Below are 27170 nucleotides of genomic sequence, written 5' to 3' on the forward strand. Positions count from 1 at the left end.
AGTGTTTTTGTTATCCGAGAATGGGCCTTTTACACCCATTCCGGATTTTGCTTCCTGTGATTGTAGTTTTAAGTTTTAATTACTTTTATTTATTTTCCGGGCGATGATAACGTCCAATCGTTTTTCGCCCCAAAAAAAAACCTCCTTATGGACAATGACGTTACTATCAAAGAAATAAATTAGCATGGTTTTGATTTTTGATTTGCTAATTTTTGCTTTTTTGGGACGTGGTGAGTTTGAAGTGTGCCGTTTCTTGCTCTGGCGTTTTGTTTCTGGGTTGTACTCAAATATCCAAGATTCATCACCAGTAATAACATTTTTTAGAAAATCAGGATCAGTTTCAATTCACTCTACAAGATCGCGGCACACTTCCACCCTGTTGCTTTTCTGTTCAACAGTGAGGTTTTTTGGGACCCAATTTTGCACAAACCTTTTTCATATCCAGTTCGTTTTGTCAAAATTTGATGGACTGTAGTACGGTTCAAATTCAGTTATTCCGCAATCATTCTGAAAGTTAATCGCCGGTCGTACCATATCAAGCCTGATTCGCTCAACACTGTCGCTACTTTTTGACGTTAACGGTCTTTCAGAGCCATAATTCCCGGCCATCTGAAGATGCTTTAAACCGCCTAAAAACTTGGGCTCGTGATAGAGTGTCATCTTCATATGCCCTTTTCAATTTTGAAAAAGTTTCAGTAGCATTCTCACCGAGTTTAAAACAAAACTTCATTGAACAACGTTGTTTATAATTAGTATCACTCGCTTTTGTAACGCACAACAAAAACTCGTTTCAGGAAAAGTTTGTTTACCTCTCACGTGGCAACAATAGACTAAAAATATTAATACCTAATATAAATAAGTTGTTCATGTAACCATATGTTTACTAGTAACTTTACTGTATTACCACTTTGGCTGCCAAAAAAAAAACTAGTCTCATTACTTTATTTACAGATCTCGTATATATAAAAATGAATGTTTGTTTGTTTGTCACGTATGCGTTCCTATACCATTCATCCGATTGCGATGAAACTTTGGTGAGTTGTTGTGCGCACGCCTGTGAAGGTTTCTGAATTAGTTTCGACCCGCTAGGTGGCAAGGGGGTCGAGATATTTCGAAAAAAATGTATTTATATTCCGACTTTGTTCATATTCAGCATATGTATAGGTTACATGAAAAGAAATATTTTTGCGAAATAGGGTAGAATGGAAGAAGGGGGAGGGGTGAAGATAGGAAGAGGGGGAAAAGGAAAGATTAAATTTTGTGATGTTCAGTTTTTTATTTTTTAATGTTTTATAAAAATTTCATCTGTGTTCATTTAATTTATATATATATTCCAAGCTTGCAATACCGATGCATTGCCGTGTCAGCTAGTTTTTTTATATAAAAGTTTTATTTTTATAAAAAAAAATTAGGTTTATTAAATAGTATAACTTTAGTCTTATTGTGTGATTTGTAGTTCATCTTTTTATTTGTAGGGTTTATTTTTTTTAATGAAGAAACGTCGGAGAACTTGAAAAAACTACTGTAATGATGTTAGCTAATGCTTTATTTACCATGTTTATACCATTCAGACTATTAGGTTAGCTCTAGGAGCTAAATAGGGTATTGGTCGCTTAAACTGTTTGAGGCATAGTAGCCCTTCGTTGTACGGATATTCGGTCTTAGGGTTTAGGGTGACCGAATAGGGTTGTGGCGAGAGAAATGCCAGTAAACTACCTCACTGTGAAAAATATTTTTACGTTCTTCTTTAATGTTTCATCCTAACGTAAAACTAAATAATTTAGGTGTTTAAATTTTACAGCGGCTAACTTCTAGATCGATTTTTGATTGTTGTAGGAGGTTCTGTTCAGATTTTTTCGGGTTCCTTGGTTTTGTACGAATAAAGTTGATAAAAATGTATAAATAAAAATCTAAATATAGCGCGGTTTTTTGTTTTGTTAACGCAGTTGTATCCTGTCGCCAGGATATATCGGCAGGAACGATTTCATATTTGATGCTTTCTTACCGATGCGTCCCGCACAGTTTATGGCGTACGTGTTCCGACACGCGTGTTCCGCGGGCCCGTAATAAGGGCAGGCATGTCGGTATAAGAAGCGTATTGTAATATAGAATTTAGAACGGTCCGAATTCGCATAACCGCAGCAATTTTTAAAAGTAGTATGAGTGGAAGTCTGTGAAGTAATGCGACACGCGGACGATAAAAACCAAAAGGAAAATTTTTAGAGAGTATGTTAAAATTAATTTTTGACTAGTCTACCGTCCCAGCTCGTGATGAAAACTTATGTAAGCGTGAAAGGGGTTTTTTTTTTTAATACAGTTGTTTGTTTATATATTAAAAGCTTGATTTTCTAAATTATACGAACTTAATTAAAAGCATGCATCGACGTGTGTACTGATTTACATTTTAGTATAATATTATTTCCATTAAAATGTACTATATTATTCGATTCAGTCCGTTTAATTAATATGATGATACCTACAAATGCGCTTCATATTTTATAGCGTACAATTTGTAATTATGTATATATTCTATTTTAATTCATTCGATATTGCTGCTGATTAATATTATAGGGCGGTATATATTAAATAACAATGTAACCGCGTTTCTTTGACTCGTTACACAGCCTTGACGATGTTTATACGAGGCAGCTAAATTAAACAAATCATCGTTTTCCATAACCTTAATGATGTTTCAGCTGTTTTCTTGACGATAAATGCGTATCATGTGATCTTAAATGTTTGTATTCCATATAAATATGTTACTTCTGTCTTATCGTTAAAATTATTATTCGGTATTTTAAAAATCGCTTTACTTGCTAAAACGTGCAAGAACACATAAATGTGATATGTCAGCGTGTTTTTGCCGTTACGCGTTAATTATTTACTTTATATATTCTCTCTGTCTACGCTAATAACAATAATCGCATTATACCGTGAAATTTGTTATTACATTTGATTTAATTAAAATTTTGTTTATTCTGTTTAAACCTGCATCGGTTCTGTTTTCCGGTGTCGAATACATCGGTTACCGGTACGATTACGTTTAATTAAATTCGTAATTAATTTGTTCGGTTTTATCTAATGCGCTTTAAAGCCGTATTTTATTATTAATAAATGCTCATTAAGGTAATGTGTTTAATTGTCTAGCTTTAATAACCGATTTCCTTGAGTAAAACTGAATCGCACTAGCTCGGCATGGGGTTTTAGCTGAAAAGTTCATTTAAAGTACATCGGAAACCGTTATCGAGAATAAAGGTAAAAGTATGTTGCCGGTAGAATAGTTAACGAGATATTTGTATTTCTGGTTTAACAATTTTGAAGTGTTGTACTGTGATTTCTTCATTTATGTTTTTGAATTTTCTTTAAAGCCGTAATCTGTTTTTCAAATTTTACGCCGGTTAATGTTGAGAATTCCCGTTTGTATGAAAACGCCGTCGAAGGAATTTATAATTCTCTAAATATTATATCTTACGGGTGTTTCATTACCGTTGTCGTCATCGCGAGTCTTATGATTTTATTCTGTTATCAAACTGAGTTTAATTCTTTATCGGGACCGTAAAACTTCCCCGGTCCGTGTAAATAAAAGCCGTCTCTCTGCGCGTCGATAGTTCCCTTCTGCTTCCGCTTTTTTCTTCGGGTAAATACTACGGGATTTGTGTCGGTCGTCGGCCCGGGTTCATCTGCGGTACCGCCCGAACCTTCTGTCAGATAGCGTGGCGGTCCACTCTTTAGTACGGTGAATCGGGGATGGACCTTATCGAATCCGTGTACGGGAATCCCTAATAACTATATTTGTTATCTGGAACGTCCCGCAAAAAGCAGAATCGTTTCGATCCCCTGTCGACTAAAGAATAAAAGAATTTTCCTGTTAAAGTAGAATTTAAATACGCGTATAAATTCTAATTCGTTCTACCGACTATCTTATTGATTTTGTCGCATTTACATTTTATCTTATTTTATGCATTTTATTTTACGTATTTATTTATTTATTATTTTTTTTACGGACGATAGATCTGTTCCTTTACATTCCCTAGAATGATGTACGACGTATTCGCTGAAGTTTCTGTTTATTAAACGCTGTAAGCGACGGTTAAACGAACAGGAACCGGGCGCGCACGTGTGTTATTTATGATACATTGAAATTAATACTCTCTCTGCAGTTATTTTATCGACACGAGTATCTTTACTGCACTTGTACGTTAATATGTTTTCTGCGGTAATTCGGGAAGATTATTAAAAAAATGATCGTTTTGATGTTACTATTTGGGATGTAAGTAATAAAAAATTACGACGATTAAATTAAATTTCTTAGTCCTCAGATTCGATTCGTTATTTTGCGCACCGATTTATTGATGTAGCATCGTCTGAATTTTTACTGTTAATGACTTTTTGTGAATTTTCACGATCGATATTGTGTAAATTTTACGCCTTTATAGGAATAAATAATTATATTCACGTTTGATAATTGTATACTTAAAATAATAATAATTGTTATCACTATCTTACGTGATTTTTACTATCGGCCTGCTTTATCCTTGCCAACCATCGGTTTAAAGATTTATCTCCGGGCAGGATGTTGTACGTATAACTAATATCCTTCGAATCTACCGATTCTATTGAACTTCAACATTTAACCGTTATAATGCACATCTTTACGTATCGCTTGAATTTTTTTCATCTACGAAGACGACAATCTTTTTCTCTCTTCGTATTTATTTTCTAGCCACTTGATTTTTAAGGATTATTAATAATTACACCTCACACTATTAATGCATTACGTCTGTTTACTCGTAATTTGTGTTCGTGTATGCAGGTTATAGATGCGATTGTTTGTATTTTTATAAATTTTAATGTAATTGTGTATTATTTTATTTATCTTATGAGAGTATATTTGATGATCGTTTCGAATGAGATTAGCGATACACACGCGTGTAACGTACCAGATCAATAATCGTCGACTACATCTTTGTCGATCGCTCATTCAGTGCGTTGTACACTTGCATTATGATGTAAGAAGCGGATGAGATTTAAAAATTTAACGGTTTCAGTTTAATATAAATACGTAAAACGAGACGATCAGGAAAACAGATCTGGATAAAGTCAACGATTTGTTTTCTAATCGGTAAGGATTTATTTAAACTGTAAAAATTCATATCTACCTCGCTTTATACTGAAGATTAATAAAACGTTTACGTAATCGGTAGTCGAACCGAACTTATTTCATTTCGTATTTAGATGGAGAGGTATAATGTCTCTCCCCTAATGCGAGAGGTATTTATACCTGTGTATCCTTCTTTCTTTGATAAGCTCTCGGTAATAGCCTTCATTTTGACCCTTACGAGGCCGAGATAGTTTTTGAGCGTTTAACCTAATCCTCAGATTAAAGTTTTTTCGTATATTTTGTTAATAGATTTCGGATTAACGATGCTTTACTTTATTTTTGAAAATTTACATTTGTGCTTATATTTATTATTTGTACTTATTATTTAAAATTATATATTTATCTACTTTTTTTTATATTGATTTTACAAAATAATTTTTTTGTTATAAAACAAATATTCCGAACCGATAAGATTATTAATGTAGATGATCTGCGGCCATCGAATGATGTATGCTTTCAAAACTTAAGCAACTTAAAAGAAAAAACTGAAAAACTTAAATGATAATCTCATATAACATTAAATTACACGGATGCGACCGACTACGACACGATTGCAAAGATGAAATCGGTGAACGTATACTGTTAAGAATTTCTTGCTGTTTGTAGGGTGTACGTTTCAGGGGTTTACCGCAAAATACCGCACGAACGTAACTTCAAAACAAAAAGCAAAACTTCAGTATTATGGAAGAAAGAAGGTCTTGCTCCGTAAGATATACCTTATTTTCAGAGATATTTAAATTGTTTTAACGAGTATGCTTTTATCGACGGTTATTTTCTGATCGATCTATCTACAGAACTCCAACGTTTCAGTCGTGAAACGTCTAACGTAATTTGTTACAACGCTCACCGGTGAACGTTTTACAAACAAGCCCGTTATTAAACGATAACAGAATTTGTCTCTTTAATTTGTCCGCGAGGTACTATCCGCTATGTTATAACGCCTTATTTAATTATTAAATTTGAATTTACTTTACTCTTATCGATTAGAAAAAAAAAACTAAGCCTGAACTAAAATAAAACAAAAATTAAAAACCGGTTTCCGAATTATTCTTGTAAAATTACGTTTCTTAACGTTTTCCGCTTCTTTATTTTTAAATATAATTACTACCGGCTTTCTTGCCCCGTTATCGTCTATATCTCAAGCTTTAATTATAGGATAGAAATTTTGTTAAAAATTTGTTCTGAACACAGTCTTTGTGCTAAGCGCAAAATTATGTTTAATAAATACGTTTTGAAATTAGATTTACGTTTGTTTTTCATATCTTTGTCATCTGTATCCTTTCTTCTGAATTTCTGTATTGCTAAAACTTCAACATTTTTCTTTCAGCACTTCGCCGAAAAGTCGATCGGAGGTGGAGTATTTAATCGGAAAATATCTTCCAGCTTGATGAATGTATCTAAATATTTTTTCAACGGCAGACGACAAGCTTTCTTTTTGAAAACATCGGCTTCTAATTTCCTGTAATAAATGAATTCGTTACTGTAACAGTTAATAAATAGTAGATTAAAGTATAGTCTTTTATAATTGTATAGACTTACGCTGTATTTAAACGTGTAAATAAAGACGCGCGTAATATTGTGCGATCATTAACTCTTTAACGCTACTGTTGTAATCGTTTAAAACAAAAAAAGAATGAACCGTTTCGTTTGATTTCCTCTTCCTATTGTAACGACTAGCGAGTATAACTAATCAAAATCGTGAGTAGTAAATTCTTGGATAATGCGGTAGAAAAATCGTTTACCGGACTGAGATAAGAAAACGAAATCGATTGAAGAACGATTCGTAAGTGGCTGTGAATGTAAACGACGTAAAAACTAAATCAAATGTTTTGAAAACATACCTTTTACGTTGTTCGGATTCACGATACCGTTTAATCGGCGATGTACGATACATTGGTAGGATCAAAAGCGTTAAAGAACGTAGAAATGATTTGTTTTATTCGGGTGTTTGTTAATCTGATTTATTATATATATATAACTGTAATAATTTTACTGAGCCTTGTTCTTAGCGAATTAATTCGTGGATTATTCATCCATAATGGAAAAATTCACTCTGGAAATAAAGTGTCAATCTGTTCTGATCGATTAAAATTAATTAAGATATTACATTATAACTTCCTTTTTTTTTCTTTTTTCCTCTACATCCTCGAGCCGGACATCCAAGTATACTCGACTCGGGGACATGTCCTTTCCGGATCTTTTAATTGCCTGCCTCTAATCTCCGACGGAAGCAACCAGGCCCGGCTATGCCGGTACCAAACCCCTCCCCCCACAATGTCGTCCGTGTACCCTACGAAATTCACCCCCGGCGGGAATTGAAGTCGGAAAATTTCCTCATAGAAGATGTTCCAAAGTAGGGGTCCAAGTACAGACCCCTGCGGGACTCCACCGAAGATCTGATGACTTACCACACCATCTACCGTATTAATTTCAGTCCGTCTCTCGGATAGATAGCTGGTTCCGAAAGTCTAAAGCGTAGATGTTGATTTCTAATAAAAGTCTCAGTATCAAGGATTTCAACAGAAACAGCCGAATGGTTTTACAGTCTCGACCTGCAAAACCTGCATGCTCACCATGTCTGGTGGAAATTTACCATCGATCAGTACCAGATCCAGGATAGAGGGATGCCCGCGGGCGTAAAAAGTGGGCGACCCATCATTGATGCACACAAGCCCAGTAGTTCCTAGTAATTCTTTTAGCACTACTCCTCTGTTGTTCGAGGACCCAGCCCCAGCCGCTACGGTATGGCAGTTGAAGTCACCCACAATAGTTGTCCTCTTTGGGGCGTTCATGACCATCCTCTGCAGTCCTAGAAGTCTGGCTTCGTAATCCGCGAGCGTCACATTCTAGCTTATATAGACCCCAAACAATATATAGTTACAGAGTTGTATCGCAACGACTCCTTCAGTCCTCAAATATAAGCTATAGTCCCAGTTTCCAGTAATTTTCTTGATAGCCACAACCCAAGCGGTATCTGGCACCCATCGAGACCCAGCCGCAGAGTATATGTTAGGCTCAGTGGCTACAACAAAGTTGTACTGTCCAGTGTTTGCTGTTTCTTCCACTAAGTCATGGGAGTGGAGGCTTCGATGGTTATTGATTAATAAGACTCTAGGTATCGCGATTCATTCCGCATTCAGTGCCTCCGGTGCGGTGATTTAGGCTACGGCAATCCAGACATTTGGATGCCTCTCTGCATTCCCGGATACGGTGTCCAGCGCCACCGCAGTTATAACAGAGGTTTGTTCTCTCCGGGCCCTTACAGTCTCTGCTACCGTGTCCGGTGCTCTAACAACGGTAGCAGCGCTCTCCTACGCGAATGTAGGTTCTACAATGGACCCAGACAACTCGTAGTCTTGATGCCACAAGCTTTGTGGCGCCTTTATGTGTCTTGATGACGGTGGCGTTTTTAGTGTCACCGTATGCTTTCCTGAGAGAGGTGACCTGGAACGTCTCCCCCGCGCCGACAACTCTGGAGACCGCTTCTTTCACCTCCTTTTCGGTTGTGTCTACATCGAGGTCCTTAATGTGGATCACAGTCCTTCTGTCACCCCTAGAACATAGATTCACCTAAAGTTCTGCTGCCCGATGTCTCGCAAGAGTGGTGCGTTCTCTTGCCTTCTACGCCCCTTTTATCCCCACCTCTAATTCTTCATTTTGGCCTTTCCGGAGATAAAGGACCTCGCCTGCCTCTTTTTGGATGACTTTGATTTTCATTGTTCTCAACAGGTTGGCATCAGTCTTTCCCTCGGCCTTAATAACGATAGTCTTGCTATCAGTTACCGGTGGTGTGCCCCTCCTGGTTGAAGTCGATCTTGAGCGAGCCCGAACCGAGTTCCCCAATCTGGGCAGGACCATCTTCGGGAACTCCTTCTCTTTTCTGGTCAGATATATGATCAGTTTCCTTATCATTGTACCCGCGGGTCCCGGTGGAAGCACAAAGACGGGAGCCCTGGTTTTTACCACGACTCGTTTCAACGCCCTAAGGAGAGTGGCGGCTGTAGCGCGGTCTCTTGCTGATGAGTCGTAAAGGACCGTATATCTAGTCCAATTAGTTGAAACCCTATTTTCGTCTAGATTGGTGGTATTGTCTGTGCTGATTGCCCTCGGTTTAGCGGTAGCATATTTGCCGTTAGCAGCACTAGGTCTCATTTGCTTGTTCAAGTCTACAAAATTACATCTGTCAGAGCTATCAGATTGAGGGTCAACGGAAGTCACTCTATTCATGGCCCATGTGGACCAGCGACCAGACAATCTATCGATTAATTGTTCGTCGGTCAGTTCGGATTCAAGAATGTCCGACAATTCTTCTGCCCTGGTGTGTTCGGGCTGTGTCCCCTGTGATTTGGCATCCACATCAGTCATTGCGTCATTAAGATGCTGAAAGGACTTATATATCTCCGTCAGCTCCCTCTTGTGGACCTTTTGATAAGTCACCATAGACTTGCCCAGGTTTTGTCTAAATGTTATAAGGGCATGGTCCAGCCTGCGATCCTGCAATGTAGGGGTAGTCTCTTCTTCCCCGGAGGAACCGGCTCTAACTCGTTTAGTCCGTTTGAGGTCCGCTGCCTTCCATCCTTTCTTCTATGGTGGGCCAGAAGGCCCGGAAACACTTAATTCCATCCCCTCTTCCATAGGGAAGGAATTAAAAAATCACCAGTATTTTTATTGAACTCTCGGCTCAATTCCAAGTCCGTAGATACCCCACTCGGGGGTGGTGGTGGGGGTTGGGGTAGGGGAGACGGGTTTTTTTTTAGGGGGGTCGGAAAATGTATGATCCCGAATCTGTCCTCAGAAAAATTTGAGGGGACGGGGCTCGAATATGTATCCGACCAAAAACGCCCTCCAAAAAAATTGGGGGCGGATGGGGGGTCTATGGAAGGTATTGGTCTCGGATCTATCCGATCCGAGAGGATTTTGGGAAATATTGGTCAGGGAAGGAGTTATTAGGAAAGGAAAATCCCCTTTATAAGAGCCTCAAACAGAAAAAAATTCTACTAGTATAACTTTTTTGTCGATAATTATTCTAAGTTGTTGTTTACTACAACAGCCGTGATGTCATAAACTTGTGGTTACTTGCCTATTGATTTAACTTATTGTACTAGCCTCAACGGCCAATTTAACATTGGCTCTTATGGAGAAAAAAGTTACAACAGAAAAAAAACGTAATTACAGCACAGTCCGGTCACCAAAATTTAACACAATTGTCCGTTATCCTTACCTCGAAATGATTCACTACTTGTCCAATAAAAAAGCCGCAAAAAACCAAACCAAAAACGCATAAAACGCAGCGCTAGAAATACACGTCCACTCAGGCTGAGTATCCACACTCGACTATTACATTATATCTTAAGAACAGCGATTATAAAGTTCCGTTATAGTTTGATTAAAATTATTTTTAAGATTAATTTTTTCTTTTTCTTCTTTGTTCAGTTGTTCGATAGACTAAGGAAGGAACGGCCATCAGAACTGAACAAGATCATTCCTATACTCGGAGATATAACAGAACCGGAACTCGGCATCAGCCAGTCGGATCAAGCCCTTCTGGCAAGGACTGTTTCTGTAGTCTTCCACTCAGCCGCTACTGTAAAATTTGATGAGGCGCTCAAACTATCTGTTACGATCAATATGCTCGGCACAAAGCGGCTGGTGGAGTTGTGTCATCAAATGATGAATTTGGAGGTAAGATATTATCTTTTATCAGACCAGTTTTAAATTATTAGATCGCTTTGTCGTAGCTAAGTGACATACTGTTGGCATTTTGATTTTTGGAAGCCGTTTGAATCGCATAGTATCGTAGCTGTTTTCTTTACTATTAAAAATGTATTCGGTTTAATTGGGCGATAATTTCTAATTTTATCGATTTACTTTTGTTAATCTGTTAAGTCAATCGTAACGCATAAATGCGATTTTGAGATGAGTTGCACGTAATGCTCTTAGTTTTCTAGAATTATTTAATTAAACGTCATTTTTTTAGTGAAACTTTTTTTGCTTACAGACTCAAAATGCAACTTTTTGTGTTTTTTTTTTTAGATGAATTATCATCTGCGGTCGCAAAGTTACTTAAAAAAGTAAGTTTATTACTAAAACTTACACTCTAAAAATTAGGATGACGATTTCAACAAAAAAACTTGAAAACAGGAATGTCATAAAGTATTGTATACAATACTCTAAAACCACAGTAATTCCTCCCGTTTATAAATTAATCGTATACAGTGAATTCCGTCCGATAGGAGACTATCGGTTATTTAGGGCAGTTTTGTAAAAACGGAAACATATTTGTATAGTTCATGTAAAATTACGCCTGCTTAACGATCCAAAATGCCGCTTATAAGGCCCACTATTTCGTATGTTTCTTTATTTTTCTTGTAAAATAACAGTTTTATTAATGATTTAAGTCGTTTAACCGTTGTGTAAACGCTATAGGGAGGGAACTAACTTCTTCTTAACAGCAAGGAGAAACGTTTTGTACATACTGGTCTGCACAGTATGTAATTGTTTCAAGTTGTGCAAGAATAATTACAAAATAATCAAAAACATTACTTCAAAACCAGGCAAAGTTGACGATGATGATGATGATGAAGACGAACACGAAATCAAATGCGTATTTACACGAAACGAAAAAAATTTCATCGACGGACTTTTGCAGTATTTTATCCGAGAAGGGATAGTGAAGGAAGTCCGAGAGCGGAACTACGAGTCTGTACCGAATTTGTAGAACGCCAGATGATAAAAGGGAGACGACAGAAAAGTAGAAAACTTCTTTCAAGATGTTTAACCGAGTAATAGACATTGAAGAACCTATTTTTGTAATTTACTGACCGTAAAAGGCACTTGTTTTGATTGTACTTCTACTTTTTTTATTAATTATGTAAGACTTCAAAAACAATTTAATCATTTTTTAATTTAATAATTTGTTTGTGAACTTAATAAAAATTCTGAATAAGATGGTAAATTATGTACTGTACAGTATTTGTGTATATTTCCTCATTTTTTGTTAATATCGCTTAATAGGGCCGTATGGTCCCGATCCAATTATCCAGAATCCAATGCATATTTTTTGCACTATCATATGTATATTAATGCATGTTTTCAAAAAAAAAAAAAAAAACAACTTAATTGTACAAGTGTGTATATATATTTACCCATAAAGTATGATGAAACATTTTTTAATTGTACAGTGTATAAAAAATCTGGGAAAATGAATTTTTTTATACACAAAAAGGAGTAAAAACGTTTTCATTTCCTTATAACAGTATTTTATATACAAAGCTGTCAAAAAAGTTCAGATTATTTTTAGCTTTAAAAACCAGTTTGTCAAACTGTTTTTTTCAAAGCGATTCAAAAACCTGTTTTGTTATACAAAACAAAACAAGCCCACTATAATCCATTATGAGGGTTTTGTCAATGAGGAGCTCTATTATTATAACATGTTATTTAAAAATACGTCATGTTATTTATAAGTTTAACAAGTCGATGGAAAAAATTATAATTTTTTTTTATTAAGAGAATGATTTTAGTTTTTTCTATTAATAATTTTATGGCTGATATTCCCATAATTTTCTTTCATTTACTTTTATAATGTTATGTCTGTTTTTAGAATGTTTAGAACATAATATGAGGGTAAGTCAATTATTATCCACAATGTAGTTATAAATTTTATTGCAATACAAATAGGAAATTTACATGTACATCATTTTTCAACATAGACCCCTTGCATTTCAATGCACTTGGTTCATCGTTGCACAAGCTTCCTAATGCCCTCATAAAAGAAGGTTTACGGTTGAGCTGCGAGCCAGGAATGCACCGCTTCTTTTACTGTTTTGTCCGAGGTAAATCGACGGCTCCTTAATGCCTCTTTGGATGGACCAAACAAGTGGTAGTCAGGAGGGGCAAAATCAGGACTACATGGAGGATGAGCCAGTACTTCAAAGATGAGTTCCTGGAGCGTTTCAGCAGTGTGGGCAGCAGTATGTGGATGGACATTGTCGTGCAACAACACAACACATTTCAACAGCAGTCCTCAGCATTTGCTTCATATTGCAGGCTTCAGCTTGGCAGTAAGCATGTCACTGTAATGCGCACTGTTTATTGTAGTGCCCCTTTCCTCATAATATTTTAGTACTGGGCCTTGTGAGTCCCAAAAAACCGTAAGCATCAGTTTTCCTGCAGATGGTTGGGTCTTTAAATTTTTTTGCAGGGCGAATTTGGATGTTTCCATTCCATACTCTGCCGTTTACTCTCCGGCTCGTAATGATGGATCCGTGAATCATCACCAGTGATGATTCTGTCTAAGAAGATGTCCCTTTCGTTACCATAGTGATCCAAATATTTTTGTGAGATGTCCAAGTGCGTTTGTTTATGCAACTATGCGAATTGTTTTGGGACCCATCTTGCACAGACTTTATGAAACCCAAGTCTGTTGTGGATGATTTCATGGGCAGAACCGTGACTAATTTGCAGACGATGTGCTACTTCATTGATAGTTACTCATCTGTCTAAGAAAACCATGTCACGTGCACGCTCAATGTATTCCTCATTTGTGGCAGTAAACGGTCGTCCGGCTCCTTCGTCGTGCGTAACACATGTGCGACCATTTTTGAATTTTTCAATCCATTCGTAGACACTCCATTGCAGCAACACACTGTTCCCGTACTGTACTGAAAGTTTTCGATGAATTTCGGCCCCTGATACACATTCCGACCACAAAAAACGGATCACTGAATGTTGCTCTTCTTTGGTGCAAACAGAAAGCGGAGCAGCCATGGTTAACGGCAGGGCAGCAATAATGGAACTAACCTAACAGCATCAAACCTGCACAGACATAACAATTAAACCATGTCATTTATGAAACACAACAGTACTGCCAACATAAACAAAAATATAACTAAATTGCGGATAATAATTGACTTACCCTCATACAAAGCATGCATTAATGTGACTTGAAGTGTGAAATTTTTTTACAGAATTGATTTTTTATTTTGTTCTAATAATTCTACACTACAAGAAACTTATTCAGCTGATTTCAAATTGCACGACAATCTCTCAAGAGATGATTCTATAGCCAAAGATTATAAAAAAAGTTCATATAAACATACGTCAGAAAACAGTTAGCAAATTTTGGCTCATGAAACATTTAAACCTGCTTTCTGCTCCCTCTGTGAAATAAAACTGTACTAAAATTCTTGGGTAACAAATCCAGGAGTAGATTTAATGCTTCCTTATGGTTTTTGATCTAAGAAATTGAATAAAAGTGGTCGCAGTCTTCTATTTCACTTAGTTTTTAAGAAAACTGATGTAAAACACGAAAAACATTTGTCAGAAAATATGATTTTTTATGTTTGAAATAAAAATAATTTACTGATAAATAAAAATTTGATAACTTTGTACAGAATTTAATTGTGAGAAAATTGATATGAATAACATCTATTAAAATTAAACACAAATTTGAGAAGTTCAACTTTATTAGAAACAAAACACACAAACTGGATCGGAAAAGCGATACGATTTTAAACTGTACAGTTTACATACAAATGCTAAAAGTTATAAAAATAAATTTGAGAGACATCCTTCTAAACATATTAAAAATTTTTATTTTTTCAATGTATGTGCACCTACTGTTTCTTATGTATCATATTGGTAAACTGAATGCATGTCTCATCTCCATAGTGTCAAGAAATTCATTTCTTTTATTCTGGTATCACTGAATAAAGTCATTGCCACTATTCTATTTGTTTTGTGGGCTTCTAATTTTTTTTTGGTCCCCATCTTGCACAGTACTAAGCAACAACAATTCCATAAAGAATGGATCTTGAAATTTAAGGAAAATTTTCCCTAAATTAATAACTGTGAAACTGCATTTATCATGAATGGCATGTTCAGTTTTTTCAACAAGATCCTCACTGACATTAAAATATCACTCCCTTCCTTCCTCATCATGCATATTAGTTTGCCTTTACCAGAATTTCCTGCATCATTTTCTCACAGAATATCATCACTTACTATATTATTACCATAAACTATGTGTAGCCAAGAGTGCATCTGGGCTGCAAATGTTCTTCCTGCTTGCAAAAAATAAACAAATGTCATTCCATGCAACTGGCTGGATTCACAATAATTGCCTCCTATTGGAGGCAGTTGTTCTTTACCAAGTAGTTCTTAACTGGTTTAAACAGTTAAAAACGTTGTTTTTAACTGTACAAAAACTTAACAGTACAGAATGAAACGGTGATTGACTGGTGATATGACAATACCCTCAAGATAGATCCATGTCGGCATATTCCTCAGTGGTAAATAACAAAGTCATTGCTGCAGTATAACACCAATTAACACACAGACACTCTTAATTAAACTACACTGTACTGGCAACAATTCACAGGAGTTATGCAGAACATGCAATGCACTGATGTCATGACATAAAACATTGCATTGTTGACGAGCTGATTTCTGTTACCAAGTTATGAAATCATAATTTCTCAAATTTTCAGTTTGACAGTGTATTCAAGAAAGATACACAAAATTAAATTGTCTGAATAAAATTAGTAGTGATCGTTTTATTTTATTAATTTTTTAATGGTATTTTCTTGGGAGTGAGTGATGGAATGCAACTGCTGCTGCTGTAGCAGAATATCAATGACGTTTTCGTAACTGCAGAGTTCTAAAACAATTAGTGGAAAATTCCACTCGTTACAAGAAATGGGTACACTTCCAAGCATTAGTACTCAAAGTACCCAACATGACCATTCCACCATCATGATGGTGATATTGATGAAATATCAATATCAAGGCTCCTCAAGCCTACTCAATGCAGTCTGGGTGTTAGTAGTACACAATGCCTTTCCGAGCGGTTTGGAGTTTACCAGTCTATGGTGTGGAGGACACTTTGTAACAATAAGCTGTATCCTTACCATAATCAATGAGTACAAAATCTTCAACTAGAAGGCCCTGCTCTTTTGTTTACAATATTGCATCTGGTTGAATATGAACTGCCGATCGCATAATTCCATTTTATTTGGTGATGAGGCTGGTTTACTTTGGACACCATCAATAATCTTCACAATGAACACACTCAGGCTGAAGTCAATCCACGTATGACAGTAGAACTTAATTTCCAACACCTGATTTAGCGTCAATGTGTGGTGTAGTCTAGTTTATGATCAGCCAATGGGACCATTCATTCTCTCAGGACATCTAAATTTTGACATTCACTTAGAATTCCTTAAGGAACAATTGCTGCTGTTATTAGAATCTGTTTCACTAGCATCAAGATACCACATGTACTTTCGGCATGATGATGCACCTCCCCACTTCTCATGTGATGTATCGGCATACTTAAATGAGCAATTTTCTGAGTGATGGATTGGTTGTGGCAGGCCACACTCCTGGCCACCAAAATTACCTGATCTAACTGTTAGATTTTTGCCTGTGGGGTTGGATGAAAAGTGTAGAGGAAATTGTACTGTACAAGAGACAAATTCATACGTGTGAAGAGTTAGTTGCTCAGATGTCACCGCCCAAATTAGGGAAAGTTGTGCAGAATTGTGGAGAGCAATGCTAGCAATCTGAAAACGTACAATCAAATGCATTGAAGTAGAAGGATAGATTTTGAAAATTTACTGTAAACTTTATTAAATGTATTGGTTACATTTTTAATTTTTTAACATTGTATAAATTGTATGTTAACTTCATTTTCTGTAATTAACGTGTTAATGATTTCATACAGTAAGTATTAGTAATAAAAACATATTTCTTGAACTTGTGTTTGTTTTTTATAGGATTATTTTACATCAACTTTCTCAGAATTAATTTCTCTACAAGTTTTAATAATAAATATTAGGTATTTTTTAGCAATTAACCAAAGTTTTTGTATTACAAACGTAAAAAAGTATGTTTTTAGACAACAAATTTTTCTGTTTATGTCAGATATTATGAAAACTACTGGAAATATGGTTCTGGTACTTGTTTTATTCAATTTATCATGTCAAAAACCATAAAAACCATCAATTTTCCCCCCTTAATTTTGGTTCATAAAATTTCAGTATGGTTTTATTTTACTCTGCCCAGAAATCAGGGCAAAATCTTTCTCTAACTGTAACTTGTTAACAGAACATTTCCAGACCTATGTTTATATGAACTTTTTTCATTTTCACTATTAGAATGAGCTCAGAAAGTGCCAGTAATACTATATGAATCACCCTGTAATATGCCAGGTGTCCCAAAAGTTGCTTGACCAAGAAATCTATTTGTAAAAGATCTGTTGAATTGGATATTTGCTCACATTAGTGTGGATCGTATTTTAAAAGTATTGAAAGTAAAATTTAAGGTATAATAAATTTTACTCTGTATAAAAAATTATTCTTGATTAAATAGCCCATATATTGTTTTCAGCTTCTGAAACATGTATTTCTTGATGAAGTGACTTTTGTGACATCTGGTATATGTATATGTATGTGTGTATACACAAGGGCTATTTAAACACAGATTATAGTTTTTTGCCTTAAACATTGCAGTCAAGTTTTGATAAAAGCATTATAGTTGCTAATATCTTAGGGCTGGTTGTTGTGAGAAAAAATTGTGTATATTTTAGTAAATCTTTTTTTGAAGAAAGTATGCACAGATTTTTTTTATAACTATTTATAATTGTTAAACAGGTTTAATTTGTTAAATGTGGTGTCATTTTCTATCTGTTTGCAGGCTTTGATACATGTGTCTACTGCTTATTGTAACTGTGATCGGGATGAAGTTAACGAAGTAATTTACCCACCTCCATATGATCCTGAAAAGATTATCCAATGCGTCCAGTGGATGGATGATTCCCTCATACAAGTTTTAACTCCAAAGTAAGTTAGCAGCACTCAGTTTTTTCTGGTAAAAAAATAGCCACATAGAATGTGGTGCAAAAAAAGTATGTAAGTATATACATTTTAAAGTATTTTCACAAGAATAGTTCCTTAAGTAGTCATTTTCCATGTAGAGTGCTTGTATTATAAATTTAATGAAGCTTAAAATAAGTTTACACTTGCCATTTTATTTTAGATATGTACTTTTTAAATTAATGTTAATCTGTTAAAATTTGCATTTAAAAGTTATTCTGTGATAGTTTATAAAATTCTGAAATCTACTTGCACTTGCCAATGGCAAACAGGAAGCAGATTGCATTTAATATGTCATATTTTGATTTTGATGCATTCTTGGAATGGAATAGAATGCAAGGATAGTGGGAGTTTATTTTCTCCCTACTAATCTCAGAGCCTGGAGAAATATCCCTTGCTGCTGTGTATTTTGTGTATCAGGTGGGTCGTTATTTATTTAGTGGTGATTATAAATTTTTGTGTTTTATTTATGGATTGAATTGTTATTTGCGTTCTGGTCCTCTAGACCAATGAGAAATAATTGACTGGGGCTGATCGTGGGAGACTAGGTACATCTGAGCTTTGTTCTCCCGGCGTGATTCCCCTTCGGTCTATCCCCTGAAGTCTTTTCAGTGATAGTGCCTTTCAGCCTCACAGGAATACACCTTCTGGGGTTCTAGTGTTTGAAGGAAGCAATGCACTCCTCTTTCCAGAGGAAATCGCATATTGGATGCATTATTTTAATGTCTATGAAATTTATTTAGAAAATGTTAAACTAAACTGTGAGTACGAATAATAAGTCTTTGTAAAATGACATTAAGTAATTATTATGTAAAATAAGCCTTAAAATAATGTGAAGAGTGAAAAAACAAATTTCTTTATCTATTGTAACACTAGTTCTCTTTCTTTTATACCATTACTAATACCTTTTATAACCTCTTCATCATCGTTTTTACATTTTCTAGTTAGTTCTCAATTTATTAAAACGTTCTCCTCTGAAGTCTTTTACTCTTGTTAGCACTGAATAAGCAGAGATCACTATGTAAGAACTACGCATTTTACATCGATAGGGAAAATATATTAATTGATCATTAAAAATTTAACTAAAAACTAAGTAATTAAATATTAATTTTCACACAGATAAATAATACATACAATAATATTAATAAAATAGTACATGCGGTTGTCATGTCTTTTATTAAATTGTTGATTAATTATAAATGGAAATTAATATCAATAAATGATTTTATAGAATGACAAGCAATAATTTTTTGTTTCTTAACCCCTTACCGGTTTCTTTTTTCATTTAATGCTAAGCTGTTACGCATATTGAATTTTTGTCAATACATTTGTTATTTTGCTCATTTTTTTTTACTTTCACGATACAGTATCTACAACTATCATAAGATATGACCTTATATATATTTTACCCATTTTTATAGTCTTAAAATAAGAAGCCTGATTGTAATTATAATTTGGTTCTTATTATGTTAATAATAATAACTGTATTATAACTCTTCTGTGGCTTATAACACTTGTAGCACAATTTATACAGTTCTTTGACAGTAAATATTGTGGATAATTAAGTAAAAATTTTTGCTGACAATCTTTGGTCTCTGTTAAAGCCCAGCAGGGCTAGAAACAGGGGTGTGGTGTGGCAACTGGAATCATCATAAGATGGATATCTTCCCCTATGGGGGTTGGGGTGATAATCTTTGGTGTGGATATTAATAATATATTATAGTACTTATTGAAATAACTGTTACACTAAAAACTACTTATAATACTACTAAAGACAAGCAGATAATAAAAGATTAACTGAAAAATTTACTGAAATTTTTTTTTAACTGCTAGATGTCCTTTTTAGTATGAAAACTTTTAAAGCAAAATGCTGTGCACAGTCCTACATTACATTCACTGCAGTAGTACCAAGACTCTCCTAATTTTATTTTATTTTATACTAATGTTGTTTATGTATAAGTTTTTTTGGCAGCCTAAAAACTGTTATAAAAGGTTTATTTCTAATAATATTAACTGCTATTTATAATATTATTAAACTTTCTATTGAAATACTATGATTTAATTATAAGTAGAACTTACGCAAACAAAATATCAATTATGATTACAAATGTATATTGCATAATAATCAAGAATTATTTTACAAAAGAGCACCATATTTATGCTTGAAAAAACCTGAATAATAAATAGGTTATTCAGGTTTTTTCTGTTAATATTAATAGGTTTTTTGATAATATTTATTTTAAGAAAATTCTGTAGATGCCCTTCTTGCAAAATTAGTTTTATAAGTAATAAAATCATAATTTTATTCATAGTTTTTTTATTTGTTTATTTAATAAGAAAAAAACAATTTGAAAGTAAAATTTACTTATTTATTTAACTGAATATTTAATGAAAATTGTATTTAAGTATTTAAAATATACATAGAATTACAAAATATCATTATCTGCATACATCGCATCCTCACCAAACCGATTCTGAAGTGCTTCAATGTTAATGTGGTTAATATTATTTACTTCACTTTCTGCTTCTTCGGGTTCAATTGATTTTGACTGATTGTTGATGTCACTGATGTCTGCTGCCTGTGCTATTGTCAGTCCCTTTTTCTAGCGGTTCTGTGAATCATTTCTTATGTTTTTCTTCCATAAACCTAAACAGACTTGTAGCATCTCTTTCTTTTGCTTCTTTAATTTTATTTCTTTTTGCAGGCAGCAAAGTTAATAAAAAAATCATTATCAAAGTTAAAATTCTTCTGTAACATATTGAATGGTGTATAAGTTCCATTATATGATGTTAATGTCATGACTACTCCAGAAGTATTGTAAACTATTCTCAAGTAAGATTGGATGGAAAATACATACCTGTTTGAAAGCAGTTTTAGGAGTGTAAACAGTTTCAAATCTTCTCCCCACTGTTTTAAAATGCTTGTGATTGAACAGACAACGACAGTGAAAGATTGTCTAATTAGTGATAAATATTCATTGTATTGTATTTATTTTTTTCATATAAACACCAAAATTTTGATCGTTTTGACAGTAGCTTTGTCCACAAATTGGAAAATGTGTGTTAGCTTCACTTTAAAATACAGAGTCTAAAATATGCAGAAGCTAACCATTGTTACAATTTTATTTTGTCCTCCAGCATTGTCTGAAAAAAATACTATTTCAGAAAAGTTACAGTACCCTCGATCTTTTCACAATAAAATCATCCAAGTCTTAGTATCAAGATTCTTTCTTGATGTGGTTTCTGGATAAGAATATATAGAAGAATCATTATTATGGCAGTGTAAATTAAAAATATTTAATAATAGTTTATAAAATTGTGAATTAATACTTAGTCTTGGTAAATCAAAATTTTGACTGCAGTCAAGCTCCAAAACTAATTGCTGAGAATCTGTTTCTTTACATTTAGTAAGAATTTCTTTCTTTAATGCTTTATAACAGTCTACTTTTCTTTTGTGATACTGAAGGGGTTTCTCCTAGCTCCTTCTCTGTAGAGAACCAAAAATAACATACATCTGTACGTGGTTTTTTAAATGTGTACCGTGTATGATTGTGAAAATTTTTATAGTACGTTGTTTGCTTCATTTGTAATGTCTTTTTAGTTTTTTGATGATACTGTTTAAACATATGAAATAAAGTTTTAGTATTTAACGATCGATTTTCAAAATACAGCCTTTTTGATTTTCCTAGGCTGTAATGGGATTGTGAATTGTAATTGATTTAAGATGATCATTAACCATTGACCACACTTCAGATTCAATTTTGTTCACCCTGATGTCATGTTTTCCCCTTCTATTTTATAAATTAATCACATTTATTTTGAACAGTACGAAGCCTTTTTTCTGATATTTGAAATACTGACAAAATGAACCTTCTACAAATTTGTACGCTTCCATCCTATAGCAAAACACAATATTCCCATAAATAATTTATTTTTCTTATCGGGTTCAATTTTGTGGTTTTCTTCTTTTTTTTTAATAATGCATCTATATAAAAACAAATTTTGTTTATTATAATCTGATAGTGCATAAAAATGATTGAATAACGTTGACTGTTCATTAAATATAATAGATATAAAGCATTCTTTAGGACAACAATTTGTTACTTGATTGAATGATTTCTTCTCTACCATTACTCCTAAGCTATTAGTATACGTTTCCCCTGACTGCCGGCTCAATTTACTTATATTTCTTTTCCATTTGTCCATTAATAAATAATTTTTTACCTGGTTTTATTTACTTCTTGTACAAATCCTTCATCGGCTTAACTCAATGTAGAATCACTGCCACTCATTTCTAACCACTTCACTCTTATAACAAAAAATAATAATATTAGTATTAAAATATTTTTTTACTTGCAAGGCACTATGATGCAGGTTGTGAACAACCAGCTGTCTGCTGCAAAATTTGCTACTATATTAATCTTAAAAGATTAGATTGATTTCAGATCAAATAATTAGAAATAAAGTGAATTAGTTATTTTTCTACCTCAATTTTTGCAAAAAAAGGTGTCTGTAAGCATATTTTATTTTTATAATATCTTATTCAGTGTTAAACCTAAAATAATGTTATTCATTCCCTTTTTGAAGAGAACAAGATGAAGATTCTTTTATAATGATTGATGCAAAAAGGGCGTCAGATGCACTCATGTCCTTGCATCCACCTCCTCAATTAAGGCAAAATATATCTTACCTCAATTTTCTGTACTAGGTGGTTTATGTTAGTAGAATTTAAAATATTCAGTACATATTTAATAGGTATTTGGACTAAATTACTTTATATCTTTTATGTGTAAATACTTCAACAGTATATTGATTTAAATACTCTTATATTAAAGCATATGTAAACAATTGTCAAAATCTTTAGCATAAAAAAATTGTCTTGAGAACAATAAATTTGTTGAAGAAGAAAAATCTGACTGAATCATTATAAAAAAAAGTGTATGTATAGTTAGTTATCTATCTATAAATAGTCCATCTAAAATAGTTAACGATGTGTTTAATGTAATTTTTAATTATAAATATTATCTGTAACTTTTCATGTCCTAATATGAATGACAGATATTTGATAAAAAAAAAAATTGTATGAGGTGAACAATTTTGTTACTTTAGTAGGGCAATAAAATAATGTATCCAATTTTATGGAATTCTTTTACACCTTCATGGTGAAGAGTTTATAACCAAATAAATATTTTAAATGTTATTCTGTGTCGAGTGGGAATAAATATTTCTTGGTTGAAGTATGTGCTAACTTTAGCTTCAATAATGATACTAGTGTGTCCATAACTTGACTTCACTCTGCTGCAAGACATATTGGAAGTCAAACATGCACTTATAAGGATACCCTATTGAGTGACCTCTTCTGATTACGTTTGCGAGATTAAGTTATAATAACTGCTGTATTTAGTTTCATTTATATTGACTTGTGTTATTTTGTTATATAATTTTTATTCAAGTATTTTAGTCTGGTTACTTTATTATAACATTTTAATTGCTGTTATACTTTACGATATGAAATTACATAAGCATTTTTATATAGTGTATGTAAATCTAAACTTCCTGTGTTTAAAGGAAAAATTATGATTTTAAAGTTATCTGTTGATTAGAGGTATCTGCTAATTTTAAGTTAATTGCATTCTATTTAAAAAAAAAAAAAAATAGGAAGTGAAATAAAATTAGTGCTTGTTTATAGGCGCATGTATTATATATAAATATATATTCTAAACATTTATGTATATAAAATGTTTAAATATACATTTACTACTTTGTGTAAGTATATTTTATTAAAATTTGCATTAAAAGTAATGCAGTTTGACAATCTCAAAACAAATAAATTTTTATCGTATTTTACAATTACCCTAACCAATAAAATAAGATAAAAATTAAAAAGTTACCTTTTTTAACATAATTTATATTGAAAACAATTTATTATCAATAATATAAGACCAATTTTTTCTTAAAATCGTATTTGTTTTTCGATTACAACAAATCTTTACTGAAATGTTCTCTTTATTCTTGATTATAATTTTTTTTAAATTAGATGTTTGGGAAATGTTTAGATTATAAAGTATGCTACATGTAAGTAAATAAATTCATTATATATGAGATTCAAACAAAAAGTAACAAATTCAATCTTGTTTAATGTTCAATAATGTTTATCCCTCTCCCTTCAAAGTAGTATTCCTGTGGTATTTCACACTTATGCCAATTAGCTTAGTTTGAAAAACACTGGTGAAACACCTCTTGGGGATTTTGCCTTGAAAAATATTTGTTGAAATTTAGCAATATTCATCTATTGTTGAAAAAATGTTCCTTGAGTGTCCTTTTAAATTTGAGGAATAAAATGTCAGTGGGAGCCATATCTGGAGAATAGGATAATTGTGGCATCACAATGGTGTTATGTTTCACAAAGAACTGCTGGATAAGTAAACCTTGTATACTGGTGCGTTGTTGAGGTGCAAAATCCACAAGTTGTCTCCAGAGTTGCAATCTTTTTCTCTGATTTGCCTCATGCAAATTGTATAAACTTATAGATAGTACTCTTTGTTGACTGTATGATCTAGCAGTAGGAATTCATGATGAGCAATTCCATTGCAATCAGAGAAAACTGTTAGAAGGACCTTCATATTGGATTTGATGTGCTTTTTTTGGTCTTGGCTCCTCAGAAAACTTCTGTCGGGTCAATCGAGCCTTTATCTTGACATCGGAGCCATATATCCATGTCACCAGCTTTATCATCAGCCATATTCGTTTGATTAAGTTTGAGTTGTCAGCGACATCAGTAAGCATTTGTTTAGCGATGCTGTTTTTGTTGAAAATTTAGCAGTTTCAGAACAAATTTGGCTGTTGCCTGTTTCATGTTCAAAACAGTGAAAATCACTTCGCACAAGCCATATGAAATTCTTATTTCTTCAGCAACCTTTCTATGATGATTGATGTGCTAGGACGCCCAGACCTTGTGTTACCTTTGATGTCTTCTTGGCTTTCCTGAAAGCATTGGCATTGATACCACTCATAAACTCCTGAGAGATGTAGTATCGTTACCAACAGTCTTCTTTAACACTTGAAATCCTTTGCCGTACTTACTCTCACTTTTAATGCAAAATTTCAGACAAATTCTCTGAACTGACAGTTTGCCACACAGAAAATCACCAAACATACTACAGTACTTCTTGCTTTTTCTTTCACCAAACTCAAACTAAGCATTGTATCTGGCTGAAAATTAGCACTTACATCACAGACAGTATTACCAATATACAGAAAAAATATCAACTCAATTGACAAGATACAGCACATGCAATTAAAATATTCTTGCTACTTTTTGATGAGACCTTGTATGATGTCTGTTCAGAAAATAACCGAACATTTAATTACGCGCCAACAGAGATATTTAGTGACGTTTAGCTTTGATGTTTTGCAGTTGGCAGCATTGTGTTCCACATAGCCTCCGTTGGCAGCATTTTAACCACATGTTCTTGGATTGTTGATATCTCGTTTAGTTTTTGTGTTATTGTTGTTTTAGTGCAATGTGTTTAAGTGTTAGTCGCGATTTTTGTAGTGTACGATTTTCAGAGGCAACAGTACAACGTAAAATTTTTCGTGAAACTGGGGAAAACTTTCACAGAATCGTTTCAACTTTTGAAACAAGCTTACAGAGATGATGCTCTGGGTCATATGAAAAGTTACAAATGGTTTTCACAGTTTTAAAGTGGTCGTCAGTCAGTCGAAGATGAATCTTGACCAGGAAGGCCTTCGACTTCAACTGATGACACCCGTGTTCAAAAAATCAACGATCTAGTGCATGCAAATCGCCGATTGACTGTTACAGGACTTGCAGTAGAGTTTAACATCTCAGTTGGATCATGCCATGAAATTTTGACTGAAAAATTGAACATGCATCAAGCTGCAGCAAAAGTTTGTTCCTTGTTTGATGACCAAACAGCAGAAAGAACATCAAGCAGAGGTTTATCTGCAACTTCTTGAAAAAGTCGATGACAATGAAACATTCATGCAAAGGATCATAACGGGAGATGAAAGCTAGGTTTAGGGCTACAACATTGAGACAAAAGTTCAGTCTTCACAATGAACTGGCAAAGGATCTCCACACTCCAAGATTGCACTCCAAGCATGCAATCTTGGAGTGTGGAGATCCACATTTCTGATCCATTTTGATCCATTTCATTTCTGATCCATTGTCAAAGTGATGCTCACCATTTTCTTCGATTTTAATGGAGTTGTGCAATCTGAATTCTTGCATCAAAGTAAAACAGTAAACTGTGTGTACTATCAAGGCGTTTTACAACAATTACTTGAAAAAATCCGCAAAAATAGACAGAGTTATGGTGAGACGACAACACATGGTTCCTTCACCATCATAATGCGTCCACACACTCAGCTTTGTCTATTTGTCAGTTTTGTGCCAAAATTCAGATGATTGTCTTCTCTTGGCCTCCCTACTTGCCAAACCTGGATCCTTGTGATTTTTTCTTATTTCCAAAATTAAGATCAGTGATGAAAGGATGCCGTTTTGAGACTGTTGATGACATTAAAGCAAATTCGTCATGGACCTTAATGGCCATTTCAAATAAAGCTTCCTAGTACTTCTTTGCAAAGTGGAAAGACCGCTGGGAGAAGTGTGTGAGTAGGGGAGGAGAGTACTTTGAAGGGGACAAAGACTAATAATCTGTAAAATTAATAATAAAGATTAAAAGAATAAAGTTCGGTTATTTTCTGAACAGACCTCATATTTTGGTTATCTGTTTTAGTGAAAAAAATTAACAATTTTGTTAATTTTGTTTTAACCATTTTTGTTTTGTTAATTAACAAAATTTTCATAATTGGTTTGAAGTTTTGCATATAATTATTTTTCTTTTAAAAACACACTATAATGTTTTTTAAATATAAAATAAAACAGAGGTGTATTCAATCAACAAAACATATCTAAATTTACTGAATTTGTGGTAATGTTCTGTATATAATGTAATACTTTGTTACACACACATGGTGACATGAAAAGCTATAATCATTGTAATAAAATCATTGCAAATAGATAAAACTTTATGTATTTGTTTGTTAAAGTGTAAAAATATATTTAGTATGTTAAAGTAAAGTCTGCTATTAATTGGTAGTACCTTTAATCA

At 33.8% G+C, this 27170-nt stretch overlaps 1 protein-coding gene across 2 annotated transcripts in view; it reads left to right on the forward strand.

Moving 5' to 3' along the window:
- Positions 1–27170, forward strand: part of LOC142323177 (putative fatty acyl-CoA reductase CG5065) — a 181560-nt gene that overhangs the window by 121614 nt on the left and 32776 nt on the right. For both annotated transcript variants that reach the window (XM_075362479.1, XM_075362478.1), the window contains 2 exons: positions 10595–10843; positions 17855–18000. In XM_075362479.1, the coding sequence (XP_075218594.1) occupies positions 10595–10843; positions 17855–18000 (395 nt within the window). The remainder of the gene's footprint in view (positions 1–10594; positions 10844–17854; positions 18001–27170) is intronic.

Source organism: Lycorma delicatula, chromosome 4 (genome assembly GCF_047948215.1).
Source record: "Lycorma delicatula isolate Av1 chromosome 4, ASM4794821v1, whole genome shotgun sequence".
Classification (NCBI taxonomy): domain Eukaryota; kingdom Metazoa; phylum Arthropoda; class Insecta; order Hemiptera; family Fulgoridae; genus Lycorma; species Lycorma delicatula.